The sequence below is a fragment of the Aspergillus nidulans genome, chromosome I (assembly GCF_000011425.1).
Source record: "Aspergillus nidulans FGSC A4 chromosome I".
Classification (NCBI taxonomy): Eukaryota; Fungi; Ascomycota; class Eurotiomycetes; order Eurotiales; family Aspergillaceae; genus Aspergillus; species Aspergillus nidulans.
In genome coordinates this window covers 2,643,684-2,666,919 of record NC_066257.1, presented here as the reverse complement: position 1 = coordinate 2,666,919, position 23,236 = coordinate 2,643,684, and the positions used below count along the sequence as shown (strand labels likewise).

Below are 23,236 nucleotides of genomic sequence, written 5' to 3'. Positions count from 1 at the left end.
AATGGATCCGACGAACGTGGCTGGGCCGCTGCCCGGTTGTGCCGCTGCAGTGACTCGGTGAGCAACGCAGTTCCCTAGGCAAGACAAAAGGCTTAACTCGGGGGCCTCGGCCTGGTTCCTGTCTCACTGTGCCTGTTCCTGCTAGAACGACTATGAACGCCTAATGCAAAGGGCTCGAGAGTCGAACCACGATCGGGTTTCTTTCCGCGGTAAAGCGCTGCAGCCTTCTGCAACCGAATCTGTCGGTCATCATTCCTGTTCCGGTCGCAGACGGGTGCCGAAAACTGCTTCTAAAGTTCAGTTGGTGTTTCGGCTCTGTGATGCGTTAGCCTTTCACATTAGCGACTGGTTTCTGCTGTTTTGAAAGTCTAGATTCACCATCATGGCACCTGTTGGTGCCGCGCTCTGGCGCTCCCTCCGCGCCCACCAAGTATACGGGGCGAACACTGACGTCGGCAAGACAATTGTATCAACATTTCTTTGCAATGCTGTTAATCGTCTGAAAAATCAAGGAAAGTCGGCGTTTTTGAAGCCGGTCTCGACGGGGCCATTGGATGAAGCGGATGACAGGTAAGGCCGGGATGTCGGCGAGAGAGTGTTACCGACTCACGCGAACACAGGCACCTGCAACGCCATGCTCCCAACACTTTGACAAAATGCCTCTATCAATTTGATGAACCCGTCAGCCCACATATCGCAGCTAAGACGTTCGCTGTCAGAAACCCAAATCTACTTCGTCCAACATAAGCACACACTAACCTCGACAGATTCCTCGAGATGACGAGATCCTTTCCTCTGTCCACAGGACCCTTTCCGACTGGGCCAACGACGGAGTCGGGTTCGCTCTGGTAGAAACGGCCGGTGGTGTTCACTCGCCGGGCCCCAATGGGAACTCCCAGGCCGACCTCTACCGACCTCTTCGGTTGCCCATCATCTTGGTCGCTGACTCCCGTCTTGGGGGAATCTCATCCTCTATATCCGCCTACGAGTCTCTCTTGCTCCGCGGATACGATGTCCACTCCGTCCTTCTATTTAAGGATGACTACTATCAGAATCATGAGTACTTGGGGAACTACTTCCGGGGCAAGAGCATACCGCTTGTCCCGGTGCCTGCACCGCCTCGGCGTCCGCAAGAGCAAGACCCCGACTCGCGAGCTCGCGATCTGGAAGCGTTGGACAAGTATTACAGCTCAGTTACAAAAAGCACGGATGTGGTCTCGCTCCTAGATGAGCTTGTTTTGAAAAACAAGCAGCGTGTCGAATACCTCGACGAGATGGCAAGCCGAGCACAGAAGACAATCTGGTATCCATTTACGCAGCACCACGGCATGGCGGCAAAGGATATCACTCCCATCGATTCCGCATACGATGATTTCTTCCAGACTTACGTGACTGCGGATCGTTCGGCACAACAAGGCAGACTCCAAGCCACGTTCGACGGATCCGCATCGTGGTGGACACAGGGACTCGGTCACGGAAATCCCGGCCTTGCTCTATCTGCTGCGTATGCCGCAGGACGTTACGGGCATGTAATGTTCCCCGGGAACATTCATGAGCCGGCTTTGGCGTTGGCGGAATCGCTCTTGAAGACTGTGGATAACCCTCGCCTACAGAAGGTCTTCTATACAGACAATGGCAGCACAGGTATGGAGGTAGCTCTCAAGATGGGCCTCCGCGCTGCGTGCGACCGGTATGGCTGGGATGCAAGCAAAGAACAGATCAACATTCTCGGCCTCAAAGGGAGCTACCATGGCGACACGATCGGGGTTATGGACTGCTCAGAGCCGTCGACCTACAATCAAAGAGTTGAGTGGTACAGAGGCCGGGGTCACTGGTTTGATTTCCCTCTGGTAAAGATGTCCCAAGGGGTCTGGCAGGTCGAGGTCCCCGCAACACTGCAAGCGTCGCTTGGCGGGAACCAGCAGTTCTCATCACTGGATGCAGTATTTGATGTAGAAAGCAGGGTCCGCTCGGATGCTGGACAGCGCTACAGGAAGTATATACTAGAGACCATTGAGCGCCTGGTTACTCAAGAAGGGAAGAAGTTTGGCGCCCTAATTATGGAACCTATCATTCTAGGAGCCGGCGGAATGCTCTTCTGGTCAGTATAGATCCTTTTTTACAGGAAAGTTACTGACGGACGACCGTTATAGTGATCCCCTGTTCCAGCGATGCCTCGCCGATGTCGTCCGCGGTAACCCCCAGCTCTTCAACCGAGGCCGGTTGACAGAACCGCAGCCGCAGACCGACCTCTCGTGGTCCGGTCTCCCCGTCATCTTTGACGAGGTTTTCACGGGCCTCTACCGTCTTGGCCGTAAATCCTCTGCGTCATTTCTAGGTGTCAACCCAGACATCGCTGTCAACGCAAAGCTCCTTACCGGAGGCCTGGTGCCGCTCTGCACTACCCTAGCCAGCAACGAAATCTTCAACGCGTTTACAAGCCCGGAGAAGCGAGATGCGCTCTTGCATGGGCACAGCTACACCGCGCATGCGGTCGGGTGCCAAGTAGCCCTTGATTCCCTTCGGACAATGAACAATATGGACGAGGACGGATCCTGGAACGACTTCAAGAACGACTGGAAACAACCCCATGCCGGCGACACCGCCCGGGTCTGGAGCGTCTGGTCCCACAAGCTGCTCCACAACCTTTCCCACGCCGAATCCGTCGATGGCGTCTTCGCTATTGGTAGCGTTCTCAGCATCTCTCTGAAAGATGCAGAGGGTGCAGGTGAGTTCCCGACTCTCTCTACAACAATTCTCTCGCCGATTCTACCCGCTAACATGTGACACCTCCACTCATTAGGCTATACATCCACTGCGGCTAAGGGCCTTCAGACAAGATTAGCGGCTGGTGGGCCGCAGTTTAACGTCCACTCTCGGGTCCTCGGGAATGTGCTTTACTTGATGTCAAGCGTGACGTCCAAGCAGGAAACACTGCGGACAATTGAGGGCATCCTGCGCGAGGCGCTGCTGTAACTTACAACCTAACTAGCATGTACATGACTAAGCTGTACTCTCTGTGTAAACAAGCGTCGTCTCACCGGCAACCGTAAGAAAAAAGTGTGGACACCGGACCGCCGGATAGGCTGGTGCGATCGTTTGAACCCTTGTAGAATCCAGCTCACCGAGTCACCGGGTCTCGATATGGAGCCAAGATTTACTATTGATGCCCGCTCTCGCTGGCTGAGTCTGGATCTTACAGAGACACACTAGCTCAGGTTCACTGAGCTCCGGCCTCGCAGGCCCGGCGACAATCTACCCCGCTATTCGCCAGGAGCACCGACTTCCGAGGTTATTCTAAATTGGCTCTTAGTGAGTCTCCCGCAGATCTGCAGTTTAGCACCTTGCTTTTTGCTGTCGAATCAGACCCAAGGGGATAAGATCAGGCACTGGGCTCGCTGATTGGTCGGACCCGTTCTCCATCTGGAAATACGCGATCCACTTCCGTCAGTCGTTCACTCGAAATACGTAAGACCTCAGGACTTGCGTTGAACCAGCGTTGGGGTCAACACTCCTGCAAAGGAAGAGTCCGTTTGCAGCGATAGCAAGCGAATCAAGCTAATCAAGCCAATCAAGCGATAGGAAGCGATAGCAAATAATTGTAGTTGAGGTCAGGCAATTTGCTCAGAATTATTGGACCAATTTGGACCAAGTTGGGCCAATTTAGGCCCATAATAAATTACAAAGTTACAAGAGTTCACTCTGTAGCGGTTTTCCACCGACATTTCACTCCTCTCCAGGCCAATGACGAGTTACCCTTCTTCAGGTTCCTATTGTGGCCCATGCTCCTCTCACCTGCATTTTCCCCTCCCGCCGCATACTTTTGATCACCCCTCGCTGTTTCCCGCAGTGTCACCTTGATACACTCCTCCAACCACCCGTCATCACTATGTCTGTCTCGTTTACGCGGTCCTTTCCTAGGGCCTTCATAAGGTCATATGGCACCGTCCAGTCGTCGCCCACGGCCGCTTCCTTTGCGAGCAGAATCCCCCCGGCTCTCCAGGAGGCTGTTGCAGCCACTGCCCCGCGCACCAATTGGACTCGCGATGAAGTCCAGCAGATTTACGAGACCCCGTTGAATCAATTAACCTACGCTGCTGTATGTTTCCGATTTGACCGCTGCTTATAAATTATTCTGTAACGCGGATATTTGAATGAATTGTTCGTTGGACCGAATGTTGACTCATGCTGAATAGGCCGCTGTCCACCGCCGCTTTCATGACCCGTCCGCAATCCAAATGTGCACGTTGATGAACATCAAGACCGGTGGATGCAGTGAAGATTGCTCCTACTGTGCACAGTCTTCTCGGTACAGCACTGGCCTCAAGGCCACCAAAATGAGCCCCGTCGACGACGTCCTCGAGAAGGCGAGGATTGCCAAAGCGAACGGGAGCACGCGTTTCTGTATGGGAGCGGCGTGGCGTGATATGCGGGGTCGTAAGACGAGTTTGAAGAATGTCAAGCAGATGGTATCTGGCGTTCGGGAAATGGGAATGGAAGTCTGCGTCACACTAGGCATGATTGATGCTGATCAGGCTAAGGAGCTGAAAGATGCCGGCCTGACAGCCTACAACCACAACCTCGATACTTCGCGCGAATTCTACCCCACAATCATCACAACCCGATCGTACGACGAACGACTAAAGACCTTGTCTCATGTCCGTGATGCGGGCATTAACGTCTGCTCTGGTGGTATTCTAGGTCTTGGTGAGGCTGACTCTGACCGCATCGGCCTCATCCACACGGTTTCGTCACTTCCCTCGCACCCGGAGTCTTTTCCCGTCAACGCCTTGGTTCCAATCAAGGGTACCCCGTTGGGTGACAGGAAAATGATCTCTTTCGATAAGCTCCTCCGCACTGTCGCGACTGCACGGATCGTCCTTCCCGCAACCATCGTCCGCCTCGCCGCCGGCCGCATTTCTCTCACAGAGGAGCAGCAGGTTGCCTGCTTCATGGCTGGTGCAAACGCTGTCTTCACTGGAGAGAAGATGTTGACTACTGACTGCAACGGCTGGGACGAGGACCGCGCCATGTTTGACCGATGGGGCTTCTACCCCATGCGCAGCTTTGAGAAAGAGACTAACGCTGCCACCCCCCAGCAGCATGTTGACTCTGTTGCTCACGAGTCCGAGAAGAACCCCGCTGCGCCGGCCGCAGAAGCCCTATGATAGGGCTCTAAAACTACCCCACCCCCCCAGCCTGATACGCTTTTCTCCCTGTCCGTGATTGGTAGGGAAGCGCTAGAGTCCTGCTAGTCTCAGTACAACTACATCCGCATCAATGAAATTGTCTCATCAACATGTAGCTAGACGCTCCGGTACCTTGGCAAGAACGCAGGTGTGCAAGCGAGAACATGAATGACTCTTCGTAAAGCTGTTGCCTAGATGATCCCACGTCTATTCCTTCTGTCTCTTTCCTATATAAACCCGTTCGCTTCCTGCCTTTGGCCTTCGAGACGGTTTCCACCACCACACCGGAAGCAACAAGGTATGAGTATTGCAATGAATCACTGCTATACCAGGTTTTATCCGTCTGCCCTCAAGCATCCGCAGCGTTCAGCACGGCGTGGGTGCTGCATTCCTGACCCAATTCCAATTTGGGTAATCGTGATGCTATTGGCCCAGGAAAAATCGCTCATACAACACATTCTGGACACATATAGGACCTCAATCCCCCGCTGTGGTGTTGTTGTACAAATCTCTCACATCCACTACTTTACACATCAAGAAGATTACGACTTCTAAATAAAATAGTGCTACAACAGCATCAAGTTACACAAATGCGGTGGTATTTGCCAAATCTATCAATATCATTACTATGTCCTTGAATGGGTCATATCAATCTATCCACAATGGCATACAACATCTTGAGCAGTGAAGATGAGAAATTTAAGGTCATCAACGCATTTAGGCATTTACAACCCATATTTGATCCCAGCTCGAAGGTGCGGGAGAAGTTGGCCTGAAGACAGCGAAGCGACAGCCTTAGCGATTAAGCTGCTGAGCTATGCTCAATGTCAAGAGCAGGGTATTGGATAGCTGCTTTGGTAGCAAGCTTTCCGTCGGAGTGCTCAAACGATATTCTGTTCCGCCTTGAAGTCTCCAGTAGCCTGGGTTTCCGAACGGCTCATAGTCGTGTAGCGGCTGAAGTCCTGAGGACCACGGTACACATCGACTTTGTTCCTATTTTGAACAGACTCGCGTCGGAAATAGATGCGTTTACACCACTTCCAGAGCTCGACGCCGGCAAAGAAGAGGATTGCTTCCACGACAACAACGCCCCATTCCCAAGAGATTCCAGTATGCATGAAGACGACATCATTGATAACTGGAATATAGAGAACTGGGAAGGTTGTGACGAAGCCGAGCATAACACCGCAGAAGAGGAACTTGTTGCGCCAAACATCATGCATCCACTGGGTGAAGTACTTCTTGGAACCAGGCTGCATGCGGAAGAAGCTGCGGCGCATGTTGATCATCTCCCAGGCGAGAAACAGAGCAAACCAGGTCATACAGACGAAAGTCGTGGCACGGGCTCGGAAGACAGTGTCGCATTCCTGGCTATAGTTGGCATTGCATCCGCGAGCAAGGTTTCCGTCGCCCCAGACATAGAGGACGAGCGAGAAAGCTGTTAGACAGAGAGCGGCCATCCACACTCCGTACACTAGCATGTCGACGATGATTTCCCAGGTGAAGATACCTTGTTTCTGTGATCTGTTAGCTTGAATGGCTCAATTTGCGTGAAGATTAAGTACGTACGCTTTGCGGCGGCCGGTCCATGACATCAGGAGCGGCAACTTCCATTCCCAATCCCATATCAGGAGCGCCTGAGGTAATCATGATAATCCAGAGAATCTCAACGGGCGCAATAGGGAAGACCGACTGCCCAGCTTCGTCCTTGAACACTAAGCCGATCAGAAGGGTGAGTGCAAGACCAACGTTTTCCGCGAGCAGATGCAAGACGAATTTCTGAATGTTATCGAAAATTCGGCGACCTTCTTCAATACCGTTGATGATTGAAGCGAAATTATCATCTGTCAGGACCAACTCTGAAGCATCCTTTGCTACATCAGAGCCCGCCTCTCCCATTGCAATACCAACATCTGCCCGCTTCAAGGATGGGGAGTCGTTGACACCGTCACCAGTCATGGCAGCGTAGCGGCCACGACGATGCAAAGCGTCAATCATACGGACCTTGGTTGTAGGTGCGCATCTAGCGATAACCAGGGGCAATGTGGGCAAGTCGTCGATCTCTTCATCCGTCAATTTGTCAAATTGACTGGCTGTCATGACCATCGCGTCTGCGACGTCTTTAGCAATCCCATCCATGTTGGCGGGGATGATACCGACTTGAGCGGCGATGGCTCGTGCGGTGCCAGGGTGATCGCCAGTAACCATGTGAACAGATATTCCAGCTCGGTAGCACTCTTCGATGGCGCCAGCTGTCTCAGGCCTAGGCGGATCGTAGAGGCCGACCAAGCCGCAGAAAACGAGATCCTTTTCGACTTCCTCGCGAGGGGGTACTTCTTCGCTGTTGGCGATAGGAGTATCAAATTCACGACTAGCCAAGCACAAGACTCGAAGACCTTCCTTCGCCAGGGCTTCCATATTTTGCAGAATTTGGCTCTTGATATCTTCGCTCATGGGGATGGGATCTTCGTTACGGGTCCAGAGAATGGTCGTGCAAGAATCGATGACTCGCTCCACGGCACCTTTCGTAAAAACCATTTGACGACCCTTTTCAGAGTCATCTTCCCGGGCGAAAATTACGGACATCTTCTTGACGGTCGAGTCAAAGGGGTACTCAGCCTTCTGACGCCAGATTGGCTTCTCGCCCTTCGTCCAGCGTTCACGTCCCCAGTTGAAGCGGTGTGCGAAGACCTGGATCGCTATGTCGGTTGGCTCACCACGAGCCTGCCATTCATTTCCTTCAGACCTGTGGACAACGGCAAGATTGGCCATGGAAGCCACATTGAGATAGTCCTCCAGGATCTTATTATCCTTGATCAGTTCAGCCGGATCTGCAGGGTCTCCTCGCGCATCGCGCTCAAGCTTAACAGGAGGATCAGGCAAGAGGCTTAGTTCACCCTCGGTAGGATCCAACGGGTTATTGGAAGATCCCACTGAATACGTTCCCAGAGATGGTATCCACGCCCTTTTGGCGACCATCTTTCCCTGGGTAAGAGTTCCAGTTTTGTCTGAGCAGATGTTAGTCACAGCACCAAGAGCCTCTAGGGAATCAAGTCTCCGGACAATGACATGTCTCTCAACCATTTGCTTTGTTCCCACCGCCATTGTGATTGTCAAAACCACCACCAAGCAAGCCGGAATCATCGCAAGGCCAGTAGCGACTGCATAGATAATGACTTCCTTGTCATTGCGCATTTCGTTGGCGCCCATGACAACGATTGCGAAGACAACGGCGATTCCAAAGAGAAGCAAAGCCAGCTTGGAAAGTTTACGTTGAAGAGGTGTTCCGACGTTGATGCCCAGGAACCGACCAACAGCATCCGTGGCAGTCAGGGTCCAAGCCTGCACGTACCAACGCTTCTTGGTCTCACCTCCGGGGCCACGCTTAACTGGGCGTCTTTTGGAGTCGTTTGCGTGTAGAGCAGCAGCAATAGCACCAATTTCAGTTTTCATTCCTGTGCCGATGACGACTCCGCGTGCTCGTCCACGAGTAACTGTTGAAGAGCTATATGCGATATTCAGGCGGTCACCGGGGCCGGTGTCTTCAGCAAAAGTCACATCGACCTCTTTCTGCACGGGCAGCGATTCGCCGGTTAACAGCGCCTCGTCTGTTTCGAAGTTCATGGCGTCCACAAGTCTGTTTGATATTAGTCCAACCCTGCGTCGAGTACGTGAAAGACATACCTAACATCAGCCGGGACAGTGTCTCCGACTTTAAGTTCAATCATGTCTCCAGGGACGATTTCGGTAGCAGGGATAGTGTTCGTTTTGCCATCGCGCGTGGCTACACCGGTGGGTGAACTCAGGTTCCGAAGGGAGTCCATGGTCTTCTCAGCGGCATAGTCCTGATACACGCCTACAACAATGTTGAGTCCGATAACGGCGCCAATAACACCACCCTCAATCCAGGACTCAATCCCGAAACTGACGGCCATTGCGATGATAAGGACCTACCAGGACGTTAATCAACTAAAACGAAGCGGAGCTAGGCTTAGGAGAGGGAAACAACTAACCAGCATCATCGCATTGGCAATCTGTCTAATAATAATTTTCGCAAGCGAAACACCTTCACCACCTTCGAGTTCATTGGGTCCAAACAGCTCCAGCCGCTTCTTCGCTTCAGCGGCAGTGAGACCCTCCTCCGAGTTCACTTTGAGTTCGCGCAAGATTTCATCGGGCGAGAGAGTATGTGCCGGCCGGGATAAGGGCTGCACATGCCCCTTCTGTTCGGTCTCCTCTCCCATGTCGTTTGTGTTTATCAAAAGTTTTTGTTCTGACGTTACTACTATGGTGTCTTTTAGGGAGGCTCCATATAGATCGTGTCAACCAAGGAATGCGAGTCCATGCACAAGAAGGACAGGGCCGGAATTGATACTGAGTGACGATGAAGATCTAGATTCTAGATTTTACAATAAAGAGATATATGGAAAGCTGGGCGATGGCACTCTATTTAACTCTGAGGCGGCTATGACGACAGCGACAAAGATATCTCAGAGGCAATTCACACTCCACTATGAAACCCGGATCCGAGCAAGCCAAGGCTTGGTATTCCGTGGTTGGAGACCTCTCGGACTGTTTGAGCAGCGCAGAGAATTGACGCATACGACTCGAGAAAGCCACGTGAGGCCGCAGACTCTTGGCAAATGCATCTCTCAGCGAACCAGCGGCAAATACAGATCCGTTGCCGCCTGTGATTTGCCGATAGCGAATGTGGGTCCGGCGGAGTGCCAAGAGAAGCGCGGGAGCCTTGGCGCTCGGCACGTCTGGGCCAGCCTGGGAGATTTCAACGCCTAGGATTGGTGCTCTTGGGACGCACCTTGGCTGCCTGCAGCCTTGAGGGGCTGGAAATTGAGTGGCAAGTCTAAATTCAGCCGATTGCCCTTCAAAACGGCGCTGCATCCCAGCAAGAACCACTTGTGAATGGACATCACCCCCACTATAGGGAACTCAGGCGTCTCACATCATCAGTTTCCAAATCTCGACCCGTTAGATGCGAATGCAAACCCAGTGCTATTCTAGCCGGTTCAGCCGATTACCTCCCCCACGTTGCATTGCGCCGTCTTATTGGATATGCTGCTTTGCTAGTTTCAGTCGTTTTCGTATCTCGCACGCCCGGTGGCTCCGAACTAGATAGGGCAGGCTCGCACGCAACAAAGACATAACTCACTATGGCAGGCAGCCCGACGAGCAGGAATTTGATCGCCGTCATAATTGGAGCCGTGCTGCTGTTTGGCGCCATTAGCGTACTTCCAATGTACGTTTGTTTCCATATCACTCCCTATCTCACACTAATGGTTCCGTCTGCTCCTCCCCCTCCCCTCCTTCCACCCTTCTGGCCCTGATACGGCGATACCACCCCGGCCGCATCACGGAATATTCCATGGATTTCTACTCCCAGGCCAAGTCCAATCCATCGGAAGCAGATCACACCCATCCCTCATTACCCCAACCCATACCCCTGTTCCTGACTGGAGCACGCGACACAGACACGGACACCCACTAACCGGATCAAATATCCATGCAGCGTCATTATGCGCCGGCATCGTCGCAGGGCAACAGAAAGACATACAAACGAGCTCCGTGCTCTCCAGGCCAACGGCTGCATGCGCCAGGTCACCGTGCAAAGATGGCTGGACCAGCAACGCCCCACCCCCAATATCATCGAGCAATATGCAGGCGAATCATGGTAAGGTCTTTCCGTTTGTTCCGTCCTCTCCCTCTCTCCAAACTCTCGAGTCTCCTCTTGCTGTGCCCGGCAGTCTTGGCGTCCCATCGCCAGATGCGGGGACAGGGCTGGATTTAGTGCAGCTTGGCGGACTCCCATCTAAACCTTACGAGGCCAGGATTGATCCTCCTCCCCTCCTTCCCAGCGCTGATCCGCGCCAGATTATGTGTTATTGAAATGAAATAGCCCGATCATTTGCTTGCTAACTAGATGACGCTGACGCTGATGCTCCCTTCTAGCCCCATCTGTCTCACGTCTTTACTCGCACCGTCCACCTTAGCTGCGTCGGCATCCATATCCATGTCCAGCTCCACTGTGCAAACCCTACCACAATGTCAGCAACATATAGCTCCTCGTCCAAGTCCCCCCGAAACAGCACACATAGGACATCCGCATTCACATTCCGAACCCTGCATACCATCAGCAAACAATGACGACGAGAGTAACCGGCCCGGGTCCCGGTCGCTTTGGAACCTACATCTCAGTCGAGGTCCTAGTTGCGAAACAAGATCGCACACGAACGCAAGTACCAATGCCTCGGGCTCGCTCGGCCACCGAGGCGTGCTGATCCTCACGCGATGCAACCACGTCTTCCATACGGCATGTTTAGCATCATGGTTCGAGTATCTTCGGGTTCAGTCCCATGCGCAATGTCAGTACAGATGCCCAGTTTGTAAGGATTTGCTTGGTTCTGCTTGAAAGCCTCTCTCTACATGTTGCCTGTCAGATACCCCAATTGCGATATCCTAGCTATTTTCTACGGAGTATGAATTGAGTCGGGCTGGGCTCGGCTCGGCTGGGCTGGCCCCCAGACTTGGCGTTTTGTCTATATGATTCGGTTTTTTTTTTAAAGGGGGGAAGCTAGTTCTTTGGTAAAGAGTATTTTCAATGGTAGAAGGTAACCAAGAGAGCTGTACATACTTCCAAGCAAATATTATGAACAGTCTCTGTCTTTAGGGCGCCTTGAAGCGAGACCAACGGTGACTCCGAACCCATTTCCGATCTGAGCGCAGGATTAGATTGGCCAAGACCGCGACCCATGGGTGACTACATCATCGATCTTCAACCCCACAGCTACGGACAGGCCTATCGCATCATCGGTCAAAGACTTTCCCGTTTCAGTCTCTGGCGAGGTTCCGTGTTCCGAGGAGATAGCGGCTTTTGCTTAACGTCACTAAGTGTGGTATTTAACAGACTGAAAGGGCGACCACCGGGGTTAGTTCGGAGTTATCCCAACTTATCGCTTTTGAGGATTAGGAGACTTGCTAGGCTGAGCGACGGTGGTGGTGATGCCGATTCCCTCTCTCCTGCTTGTTTGATCTTCTTGATCTTCCCGTTTACTAACTGCCGGTGCTTTGGCTGCTCTGGGTTGGGCTCTGCGGGTGAGACGTCGATTCATCCTTCAGGACGTGCATGGTCAAGGCCCAAGGTTCATAATTCAGGGTTCAAGGTCCGGCATCCGGGGTCTAGGATCCGGGGATGGGGTTGGGGTTGGTCGTGCATGTTTGCCTTGGGTTTGCTTGAAGGATTCATGTAGAGTTCGAGCCATGTGAATTATGTTTTTGAGCATATACTGCAAGTAGATTTCTTGCTGCATTCCTTCGAACTCATCTAGGTGTAGATGACAATGAGCGAGGATGAGCCTGGCATGGGCAGTATGTGGATTGAAGATGGAAGGTGTAGCGTGGTGGGCTGTCGTCGAGGCCCGCGTTGGGGTTCGGCGCCTTGTCAGGCTACTAGTGGCCTACCCCATGTACTTCATATGCAGGTTCAGTCATAACCCGCAATGCCAAACCCCCACGTTCAGTGCAGTTCCTGACCGCATTTTCGAACAATCGAAGAAGAAAGGGTTTTTTGGCCGGTTGGACACTCTCACGCGCACTGCGTAGAGGTAAATTCCCCAGTTATGACGGATTTATCCAGTCCCGTGGCTGTTTCTTTCGTAGTGGTTGGATGCAAGACGCTCAGGCATTTCAGTTCAAATGCAAACACAAATAAAGCACGGGTGTCACTCGAGATTGGGTCTTCCAATCGATGAATTGGGTGAAATAGTTGTCCGAGCTCCTGTGATGTCCGCGTATTGATGTCCAATCCTGGACTGCAGCTTTGCAGTCCTTAGCAGCTAAACGCCAATCAATGCGGAGTCCGGGGTCGGTTGAGGCCTGGTCGAGTTAGTTCCAGGCCCGATCAGGATTCGTCAACGTAAGGAACAGCCGCGCCAGGCGACAGTGCGGGATAGGCTGGTTTGCCTGCATTTGGCGGCCGGGCAGGCTAGCACAGAAGCAAGGTTGGGTTTGAGATACTACATGTAGTTCACAGGTAGAAGGCGGATAATGCCCGATGTAATCGCCATCACGCGACTCCAGACTTCTGCAATCGCCGTGATGCTGACTGCGTTTCGGGATACAATGACGCTCGTCTTGACCGCTGTCAGGTTTCCTTCAATGCAGCAGGGCTGTTCTGCAGCTGGTTGCAGGTAGATTGTGAGCTGTTTTGAATTGCAGGAAGTCTGTCGAAATGTGACTCAGGGAACACTTCGCGGGCCGTCTTTCCGGTCGATTCAGCAATCAAGTATTAGATCTTCCTCATCTGATGCAGGTAGTCAGGTGTCTCCTGGTCGTGATCTGTTTGTTCTCTTCATCCGCAGGAGCGGAATAGCAACTCTGCCACCCGTTTCAGAGGATAAAGACCTCACATTACCGGTTTCAAAGCCCAATTCGACTGTCGAGCCTATAACACATCATTCAGAAAGCCACTCAAAGCCACTCAGTAGCGCGGGTCAAGGCGTTATAGAATCAAGCCTGACAACTGTTCAATCCTCCATGGCCAGAACAGGAGTTCGAACATACCGCTTATCCTTGGACGTTGGTTCCATCGAGTCGCTCCATTACGATACCGTCATGCCGCAGGGAGCATAGCGTGGCAGGCCGTCTTAAAGAACAAGGCATGGAGAGCACGGAGGTCCCTTTAAGAGCATAACTCGCCAATTTCCCTGGTATTGTTGTTAGAGATAGGGAATGTACCACTCTAACATAGCGGTTACTGATGCAATATGGGCAATTAAAGAACCTAGCCATTTGATTGTCATCTTCCTTAAACTGGCCTCATGCTCAAATAATTCAGGTTCTTGGCTTAGTTGGTTTCCATGGACACATAGCGTTACCTTCACGGCTGTATTGTTTCGTTTCCAGAGGATACTCCATCATCTGCACGTAAACCCGTCCATAGCAAAGCGAAGGCAAAGGAATGTAAGAAGTAACCTGATGGGTCAAAGCCATGTCCCTCATAACCGCTCCTGCCGCTGTTGATGTGAATAAGCAGTATGACTCAAATGAGGACTGAGGCTGAGTCTAAGACCAGATTCTAGACAAACGAGCAAACAATCTTACTCACTTATTGGTTGCACGATGGTAAAGCCACACGACTGGGCTGTAGGAGCAAATGATCCAAAGTAAAAGAAAAAAAGCCGGCTCAGGACATTCCAAGCCCATCTTTAGTTTGCACTGCGTCTCGATCTGGCGTTGAGAATATTCCATCTCTTCATTTCTGTCTACGACATCAGAAATTCTGGCTTTGGTCACGGGCTTACGCTTTGGCTATGTCCGGTCGTCGATTAGCTTCTGTAGCCTCACTGGTAGTCGGCAACAAGGCAGGGTCTCCAGGTGAATCTGCGTTTCGCGCAGTCAGGACTTCGACACCTGTCTCCGTGACAAGCAAGGTGTGTTCTAAACGTATGTCAGTTCATGACTGCTAATATGTTTCCTTACGCACCAAACTGAGCAGTTCGTTTGCCATCGGCAGTGATTCGTCCAGTCACCCGGTCAACAGTTACCCGAGGACTTCCCGGAGCAAGTATAGGCTCAATAGTAAAAGTCATTCCGGCCATACACACTCCCACTTCCTTGTTCTTGCCATAATGGGGTATGAATGGCGGGGGATTGGAATTCTGTATGAAAGCCATGGCCACTCAGGCTGTGACTACATTACAGTTTCTTCAATAATGTGACAGAACGCCCGTATAGGCGTGCCAATCTTGACGTTTCGACTGCCAAATCCAAGCATTCGCGTGTTACCCGGCTACCATGACCGAATCGGGGTCTACCTTAGCTCGATCACCCTGATATTGACATGGTAGCCGCCTTGGTAGAGCGAAATTTCGAGATTGATGATATCGCCATCGAGAAGGCTCCGCCGGTCGGGTTTCCCGTGGCAAGCCACTTTATTTGCAGAAGTGCACAGCGATTTGGGAAACGTGTCGGTCTAAGGGCGAAGAATATGACTGCCGAGGTCAGAAAGGAAAACATCTTGAACAGAGTTGCTCTCTCAACACACTCTACACAAGCTTGATAAATGATATCGTCCAGGTAATCTGTGGCGACGCCCGGCTCGATCCCGCGGCCGTGTTATCCAGTACTTCTCAAGCTAGTCAGCGACCTTCCGTATAACCTCCTGTCCCTTGGCGTCCAAGAAATCTATCTTCATCCTGCCTAGGAAGCGTTCGCCCTTGAGTTTACGAGTCACGGCCCAGTGTGGGCATTTTATCGACCTGAGCAAAATACGCATCGCAGAAAAGAGGATAGACCTGTCGGATTGTGCCAGGAAACGAATGTCAGGGGAAAGGGTTGTAGAACCATCCACTGAGTCACGGTCAAAGACAGCCTAGAGCTGAAGTCTGATGTCTTATGGATGGTACCATTCTGGGAGCATGGACGGTCTTGTGCTGGCTCTGCACGTCTGTTAGCTGGCATCTCCAGTGAAAAGAAGCCAAATGACTGTAGGATCGAAACAGACCCAGTTCCTCTTGACACACTCCTGAAAACAAAAAGCTATCCTTGATGCCTTTTTTCAGACACGTTAACATTGCAAATCGCCCGCGTGATTCCGCAGCCTCGCCCCAAGACACTTTCTGCTGTCGACCAATGCGATTGAAAAGACTTCTTTCGATGAAAGGGATGTGGTTGGTGATGAATGTCACCTTGGTGTTGATCGTGATTGTTGCCTCCCCTAGCGACACGCCAATCCAGGGAATGAAGGAAGACGCTTAGATACCGGTAATGTGTGACCTCGCATCTGTATTAAATCACTGACCCCAAGTCTTGGCCTGGTAAGGAGCTTTTTGGAAAATCATGTACCTGCATACCCATCGCTATGAGTACAGGCTACAGCTACGGACTACAGAGTCTAGATTCATGTTCAAACCATGGTTTCCATTCGAAATGGCCTTGATAACACTCAACTAGCACTTCTCCAACCATGTGCGGGGTCCCGAGTTTTGACCGGATCAGGCTACCCAAGAGCACGCTCGCCTGGCCTGGACTTCTTTTAAAAGACCAGCATCCTCAGCACGGGTCTTCATCTGCTTGGTGAACTGAGGATAGTGTTATCCCTCTGCTCGGTGGGTAGACGGTCTCTAGTACCCCTTCTCGCATTTTAACAGTCCTTCTAGCCGACCACAAAACAGCACAATGCAGCTCAGCGCATCTCAGTTACGCTATCTCAAACCAGTTCAGATTGCTCTCCGACAGTATGACGAGAAGCTTCAGGACATAAACCACAAAGTGAGTCGGTCAATCGTCCCGCAATGTCGTGGTCAATGGACATGCATTAACAGTCAAAGATATGGTCCAACCCAGAACTTGCATACAACGAGCACCAGGCGCATAATAACATTTGCGAGCTCTTCGAGGCGCTCAGATCGGAGGGCTACTCTGTCCGACGCCACGCCTACGGATTAGACACCGCGTTCGAGATCGAATACAAGCATGGCGACGCCGACAATGGCCGCGTGCTAACATTCAACGCCGAATACGATGCCCTTCCGGGCATTGGGCATGCATGTGGCCATAACCTGATTGCAACTAGCTCTATAGCTGCCTTCATCGCTACCTGCGAGGCGATGAAAATCGCTGCTCCTGCTGGCTTAGTCTATACCGTCCGCCTACTCGGAACTCCAGCAGAGGAGTCTGGCGGCGGAAAGATCCGTCTACTGGACAGCGGTGCATACAAAGGCGTCAACGCCTGTTTAATGGTCCATCCTGCGGCACTGCCACCGGGTCAAGCTAACCTCCTGAGCGTAGCGAAGCCGCCCGAAGGCGGGTTCCTGGCAAACGACAAAGTCCGCGTAACCTTCACCGGGAAACCAGCGCATGCTGCCGCGGCGCCTTGGGAAGGGGTCAATGCCCTCGATGCTGTTGTAGCAGCCTATGTAAACATCTCTCTTCTCCGGCAGCAGATTCTACCCTCTCAGCGGGTACATGGGATTATCGTCAATGGCGGGGACAGACCGAATATCATCCCCTGGTCAGCGAGCGTGGACTACTATATCCGCTCCCCGACTTTGGCAACGCTGAAACCACTGACCGAGAAGGTTGTGAAATGTTTTGAGGCCGCGGCGACTGCTACGGGGTGTAAGGTGGAATTCCAGTGGTAGGTGTTTCGCTGGGGTCTTATTCGGTATCGCAATCTCGGACTCACCGTCTGGTATAGGGGTCCCTCATACGCTGACGTCAAATCCAACGAGCATATCTGCGAGAGCTACGTCTCCGTCATGCGAGCCATGGGCCAACATGTCCTCCTCAATAGCCCCCAGGGAGCAGGGGGCAGTGCGTCGACAGACATGGGTACGTCACATTACCTACAATCCAGAGTAGCAACTACCTCCAACAACAGTTTCTCCTAACATGACCTCCTGAAGGAAACGTATCCTACGCAATCCCCGGCTTCCACGGGATATTCTTCATTTCGGCCAAAAGCGGCAACCATACTCCGCAGTTTACTGATGGGGCGGGATCTCCCAATGCGTATAGACGAGCGCTTGATTGTGCGGCCGGCATGGCTGTTACCGCTTGCTATTTTTTGGATGATGATGATTTCGCCAGGCAGGTTGAGGAAGACTTTTTGCGAGGTGGGTCATTATAGCAGCAGCAATCGCCTCTTTTCGATGAATCAATACAGGTTGTGTCTCTTCGCCGATTCAGCTGCACAATAAGCCACGCGCGCACTTGGTGCACAAAGGCAGAATTATATATTCGTTGTGATCACTGCGGGGACTAAGAATTATAAAGAATGTTGATGGAAATAAGCTCTCTAGAATACCTAGCAGTCTTATAAGCACCATAAGTACTAGGAGCCACTATTGAACCAGTTAGGGGTATTATGCAAGGTGCTGATAAATTCTAGAGGACTATACAGCCCGTGGGGTCGCGCCAAAAAGCTGAAAACTGTGGTTGCTCAAGGTTGCTCAACTTATTTTTATTGTTGAAGTAGCCTTTCAACAAGTAGCCGGGCTAGCTCAATCGGCAGAGCGTGAGACTCTTAATCTCAAGGTTGGGGGTTCGACCCCCCCGTTCGGCTGTCTTTTTTTATCTTTTATCTATTATTTTGATTCACCCTCACCCCTGACACCTTACAATTACCTCAGTACCTTACAATTACCTCAGTTTGCAAGCCCTTTGTGTCTGTGTATGACTTATCAGTCTGTCTAGGTTATTTTAGTGTGGTTTAGGTTAACGTTGGATGTTTATAAGGCCCGCCCCTAGCTAGCACCAACGTGTGCCAGGAACATCGCTTCGGCTGGGGCTAAAAATCAGAAGCTGATAGTATCCTCATTCTGGAACGCGCAGTCGATATTATATTTGAACATATACACGCTAAATGTCTAATTTTTCACACTTCATACATCTTACGCGGTAGGAGCAACAATCTTGTCCCTGACGTACAGGTCAACGTACTTGTCGACCTCGTAGGCCTCAAGCTCGGCCTTGTTGTTTCCAAGGTCGACGAGTTCCTGGAGACGAGCCTGGTCAAAGTGGGCTTGGAGGTGGCGCTTGTACTTGTCGAGAATCTCGGGCTTGGCCTCGTCGCGGCGGAGACGGTGGCCGAGGGGTGCCTCGACGACAACCTCGTCGAGCACAGTTCCGTCGTTCAGGGTGACGGTGAGAGCGTTGGGGATGGTACGCTTGCTGGGGTCGTGGTAGTCCAGGGTGAACTTAGGGTCCTCAACGCAGCGAATGCGCTTGCGGAGGTCCTCGAGGAGAGGAGAGGTGGCGGCTTCGGAGCCATCGGCGTAATCATTGGCAGTCAGGCGGTTGAAGACGAGCATAGTAGCCACCATGTACTGAGTGCAATCAGTATTTGCCAACTTCTCATTCGTGTTTAAGATGTCATACCTGAACGCAGTGGTCACGGTCCGCAAAGTTGTCCATAGCCTTGAACTGCTTGTCGATGATGCGGATGCACGCCTCGTGGGTGCGGTTAGTGACCTCCTTGATATCTTTGGCGCTCTTGCCGAGGGCGGCGAGCTTCTTGTTGATGATCTCGGCAGCCTCAATAGCAGTCTGAGAGTGGAATTCGGCTTTACACACATTAGCAACCCCCTAGGCACGAGCGAGGCAAGGGACACATACCGGGATAGGAAACCTTGAAAAGAACGTTCTCCATAACGTAGCTGCCGTATGGGCGCTGGAACTTGAACTTGTTGCCCTTGAACAGGACATCATAGAAACCCCAGACGGGGGCAGAGAGGACGGTCTTGAGACCGCCCTCACCCTTTTGAACCTTGAGAACAAGGTTAACGGCGCGCTGGCAGGCGTCACCGGCAGCCCAGGACTTCCTAGACATGGTGTTGGGGGAGTGTCTGTAGGTGCGGAGACTCTGACCGTCAACCCACGCCTGGGTGATGGCGTCGGCGGTCTGCTTCTCGCTGAGACCAAGCATCTTGGACACAACAGCGGTGGTGGCAACCTTGACCAAAACAACGTGGTCCAGACCGACCTTGTTGTAGGAGTTCTCCAAGGCGAGAACACCCTGGATTTCGTGGGCCTTGATCATTGCCTCCAAGACTTCCTTGATGGTGAAGATCTTACCACCGGCGATGTTTCCACCGGCGCGGTTGGTACGAGAGACCCAGTCAGCGACTGCGAGAATACCGCCCAAGTTGTCGGAAGGATGACCCCACTCAGCAGCGAGCCAGCAGTCATTGTAATCGAGCCAGCGGATCATTGCACCGATGTTGAAGGCACCATTTACAGGGTCTAGCTGGTAGGGAGTACCAGGAACGCGAGTGCCGTTAGGAACGACAGTGCCATCAACAACCGGTCCAAGGAGCTTGGTGCACTCCTTGAACTTCAGAGCTTCCAGACCACATCCAAGAGTATCAAGGAGAACCAGGCGGGCGGTGTCGAACTGTATTTAATCAGTACCAATTGCGTATTACCCCATCAATCCATAATTGGGTTCTCAATTGGAGCTCATACCGCGAGATCAGAGTCGATCTTGTAGTTGTGGATGTAGTCGGCCATGTCCTTGATTTCAGGATCATAGTCCACTTGGGAGGACGCGGGAATTGGCGCCGCCGATCGTAGAGAAGCCATTGTTGAGAATCTCGAAGCACGAGGTAAAGCAGGAGATGAAGAAGCTCTGTAGGAGTTGAACGTCGACGAAGGGGAACAAGAGGTGCGGGAGAGCGAAGCGATGCGGGACTGGAGATTGCGGGGAGACCTGTGGGTCAGCCGTCTCAGCGCTGAAGAGGCAGACATAGTGAAGAGAAGAGAAAGGACACAGAGATAGGATTGAGATTGCAATACCCAATTGATGTCAGAAGGAGAAGAAAGAAATCGCCTGGTCGGAAGGAAGGGAGAGGGAGAGAAGAAGAAGGGTCGGCTGAGTCTCTGGGAGGGAGGGATTGACGGTTGGCCGACTGAGCCGAGGCCGTGGCTTTTACGCCTCTGGGCCGGGCATTTACCCGCACACCGTAAGGAGTACATAGCTGCTCGCCGGTTACACTCGGTGATTTTACCATCCGATCTCGGAATTTGGCATCTTGCTCAAGCTGCTTTACGTCCTTTGAATCGGACTCGCCTTAATGTGCTCTTTAGTGATTGTAGCGCTTTTCGGCCCTTCCAAGCTGGTCAACGGGTGCCCCAGATGGCGCTTCCCACCGTACCCCGCATCTACCACTCCAGCGTTCCTATGACCCGGCCATCTCGACTATCTCGACTCAATCAACCGCTTACACAGACCAGCAATCATCAAACGTTCAATTGGAAGATCTGCCACTACTATCTGTCTTGGCTGAGAACAGACTGAGCCTCTTCCCGTTGTCCAGCGTGTTATCGCTTCCGATCGCTCGCCGAGGTCTCCACGGTTGGACGGCGTTCTGCAATCCCGCGGCTAGGTCCAGAGCATGTGGTTCCTCAGGACCCTAATGGCGATCATTGGTTTTCGTGCAATTCACGCTCATCGGTGTCTTGCAGCGACCTGATGATTTCCTTAAAGACAGCTTTGGCCAGTAGGGGAGGCACTGCATTGCCGATCTGCCTCTTTACCTGCGTCCTACCGCCCAGGAACCGAAAGCCCAGAGGAAAGGTTTGCAGACAAGCAAACTCCCTGAGGGTAAAACCGCGCAATCCAGAGGGATGATAATTGTCCCCACCGCCGCATGTTATTGTGCGAGCTTGTCGGTTTCCGTCGAATGGAGCTCTTCGATTATGAACTCCGCGACCCCGTGCGGCAACGACGTCGTGATCGGGACTTCCAGTGGGGATATCGCGAATTGCCTGGCTGATTGTTGTAAGATCACGCAGCCCGGACCCTGGCAGGCCATGAGTAGGCCTTGGCAGCCGTGGGAGGCTTTCCCCAGGCCTAAAAAGGACCGATGTTAGTCATGAGTCAGCATCGAATCTTGAGCACGCATACCCTGACGCAATGATAATCAATCTCTTTCGAGACTGTGGCACCCCATACCACATACAATTAAGAAGGGCCCATCGGACGGAGTACCCTGTCTCTATGAAATCACAGATAACCCGGAGGAACACTTGTTGATGCCGATCGAACAGACCGCTCGTTTCTTCCATGGTATGAACTCTCGGTTTTGCTTTACGAATGAGGTCCCAGCATGAGAATATAGCTGCTGAGTTGGCATCATCATTGGGCCCTGGGATTGTGTGAGCAGGCGAGAAGGTTTGACACGGGGGCGAGCCATGAGAGATGTCCACTCTCATAAACTCCTCATTGCTGGTCATAAAGCTGAAAATATCGCTTCCCTCACATTCTACATTGGGAAAATTCAGTCGATAAGTTGCTGCCGCGTGGGGGCATAAATCAAAGGCCCATTTGATGTCCAAGCCAGCGGCTTCAGCGCCGCACGAGACCCCACCCGCACCACAGAATCCGTCACCGAAGGTATACTTCCGCTGCGCCTTCTGTTTTAATATTGTATCCTGAAAGTCATTGTCATCATCTAACACAATCACCGGCGTCTCAGCTTCCTCTTTGCTGCCGAAAGGAGCGGTTTCCCCCCGCCAACCATGGCGCAAGCTTGCCGAGGGCGCGCGGAACCCGGCATCGGCTTCCTCGAATGTCAGGTATTCAATTGAAGTAGTCTCTTTCTGAATAACCCTCTTCAAGCGGCAGAATAGGCCATCAGGATTATTATTCTTCTGACAGTCTTGACCAATGGGACAAACGTTGCTGAAGTGTACTGAGACAAAACGTCGAACGAACCAGAGAGGAATCTCCGCAGTTTCATCGGCAACCCAAATCAGCTCATTGCGCCATTGGGGAAGGTATTTGTCTGGGTGGTCTTTGAATTTGAGCAACCGGCGGCCGGTCAATATTATATTGCCTTTCAATGCTTGCCGTATAGAGCAAATTCGGAAGAATGCGCCATCGTGGAGCTCGACGGAATTGCCCGGCTTGTAGACAATTCCGTCAGCATCACAGACCTCTTCTAGCAGCTGCCCTTCCGGAAGCTCCGGCGAGAGAGGACTGGAAGCACACGCGGAAGCAAGCCAGTCCTCGCGCAGTACCTCGAAACACTCGTCGGTTATGTATTCGCCATCATGCGTCGTCTCATCCTCAGTAAGATCAATAAATTCCCTGGTTGCTGTGTCAGAGTCTTCGCGCAAAAAGTACAACCGATCTGGGTCGTGGTCGATTGTGACACTGCTGGCGTCGCTAGCGTCATCGACAATCACACTGGGACGGTAGAAATTGTGCATGTCGCGAGAGCAAGAAGGCAACGAGAGGCGAGTGAGGAATGTATACAGCAAAAGTTCACAGACAGTGCAAGAAGAAACAAAGGTTAGGTAAATATAGGCTGACTGTCTCATGAAATACAGTCTCAGAGAAGATAATCTGAGACAAGATGGCCTTAGAGAATATAGACGCAGGGGAGTAGACCAATATACGAGGAGAAAAGGCTGGTCAGTAGGTAGTGAAAGTGTTGAAACAGGCCGGCTGCGGAATAGAGAAGAGAGTCTTATATGAGATTACGGACTTGGAGCAAGAGGGTTTTGAGACATCAATACGAAATGAATAA

General features: G+C 52.0%; 7 protein-coding genes across 7 annotated transcripts, besides 1 other annotated feature; 3 read left to right on the top strand and 4 right to left on the bottom strand.

Annotated features, from left to right (window-relative positions):
- Positions 1 to 23,236: part of a sequence feature (contig 1.110 1211..298245(1)) that runs on past both edges of the window.
- On the top strand, positions 383 to 2,976 carry bioDA (adenosylmethionine-8-amino-7-oxononanoate aminotransferase; the record flags this gene model as incomplete). Its single annotated transcript, XM_659156.1, has 5 exons — positions 383 to 570; positions 621 to 714; positions 768 to 2,101; positions 2,154 to 2,728; positions 2,804 to 2,976. 5 exons carry the CDS (start codon positions 383 to 385, stop codon positions 2,974 to 2,976), a joined length of 2,364 nt encoding a protein of 787 aa, XP_664248.1.
- On the top strand, positions 3,890 to 5,168 carry ANIA_06643 (biotin synthase; the record flags this gene model as incomplete). The annotated part of the gene is made up of 2 exons (XM_659155.1): positions 3,890 to 4,099; positions 4,197 to 5,168. 2 exons carry the CDS (start codon positions 3,890 to 3,892, stop codon positions 5,166 to 5,168), a joined length of 1,182 nt encoding a protein of 393 aa, XP_664247.1.
- ANIA_06642 (Na(+)-exporting P-type ATPase enaA) lies at positions 5,767 to 9,586 on the bottom strand. The gene is made up of 4 exons (XM_659154.2): positions 9,203 to 9,586; positions 8,874 to 9,139; positions 6,759 to 8,826; positions 5,767 to 6,706 (listed from the first exon to the last, which is right to left on the bottom strand). Exons 1-4 carry the CDS (start codon positions 9,431 to 9,433, stop codon positions 6,071 to 6,073), a joined length of 3,201 nt encoding a protein of 1,066 aa, XP_664246.1. The 5' UTR covers positions 9,434 to 9,586; the 3' UTR covers positions 5,767 to 6,070.
- Positions 13,217 to 14,875, bottom strand: ANIA_06641 (uncharacterized protein; the record flags this gene model as incomplete). Its single annotated transcript, XM_659153.1, has 6 exons — positions 13,217 to 13,402; positions 13,610 to 13,644; positions 14,078 to 14,215; positions 14,308 to 14,405; positions 14,504 to 14,639; positions 14,686 to 14,875. 6 exons carry the CDS (start codon positions 14,873 to 14,875, stop codon positions 13,217 to 13,219), a joined length of 783 nt encoding a protein of 260 aa, XP_664245.1.
- On the top strand, positions 16,380 to 17,832 carry ANIA_06640 (M20 family metallopeptidase; the record flags this gene model as incomplete). Its single annotated transcript, XM_659152.1, has 4 exons — positions 16,380 to 16,472; positions 16,532 to 17,340; positions 17,401 to 17,534; positions 17,609 to 17,832. 4 exons carry the CDS (start codon positions 16,380 to 16,382, stop codon positions 17,830 to 17,832), a joined length of 1,260 nt encoding a protein of 419 aa, XP_664244.1.
- On the bottom strand, positions 18,525 to 20,678 carry ANIA_06639 (putative 2-methylcitrate dehydratase mcdB; the record flags this gene model as incomplete). Its single annotated transcript, XM_659151.2, has 4 exons — positions 18,525 to 19,030; positions 19,083 to 19,267; positions 19,320 to 20,097; positions 20,169 to 20,678. 4 exons carry the CDS (start codon positions 20,676 to 20,678, stop codon positions 18,596 to 18,598), a joined length of 1,908 nt encoding a protein of 635 aa, XP_664243.2. The 3' UTR covers positions 18,525 to 18,595.
- ANIA_06638 (protein dmtA) lies at positions 20,935 to 23,027 on the bottom strand (the record flags this gene model as incomplete). Its single annotated transcript, XM_659150.2, has 2 exons — positions 20,935 to 21,555; positions 21,610 to 23,027. The coding sequence occupies 2 exons, from the start codon at positions 23,025 to 23,027 to the stop codon at positions 21,126 to 21,128; spliced, it is 1,848 nt and encodes a 615-aa protein (XP_664242.1). The 3' UTR covers positions 20,935 to 21,125.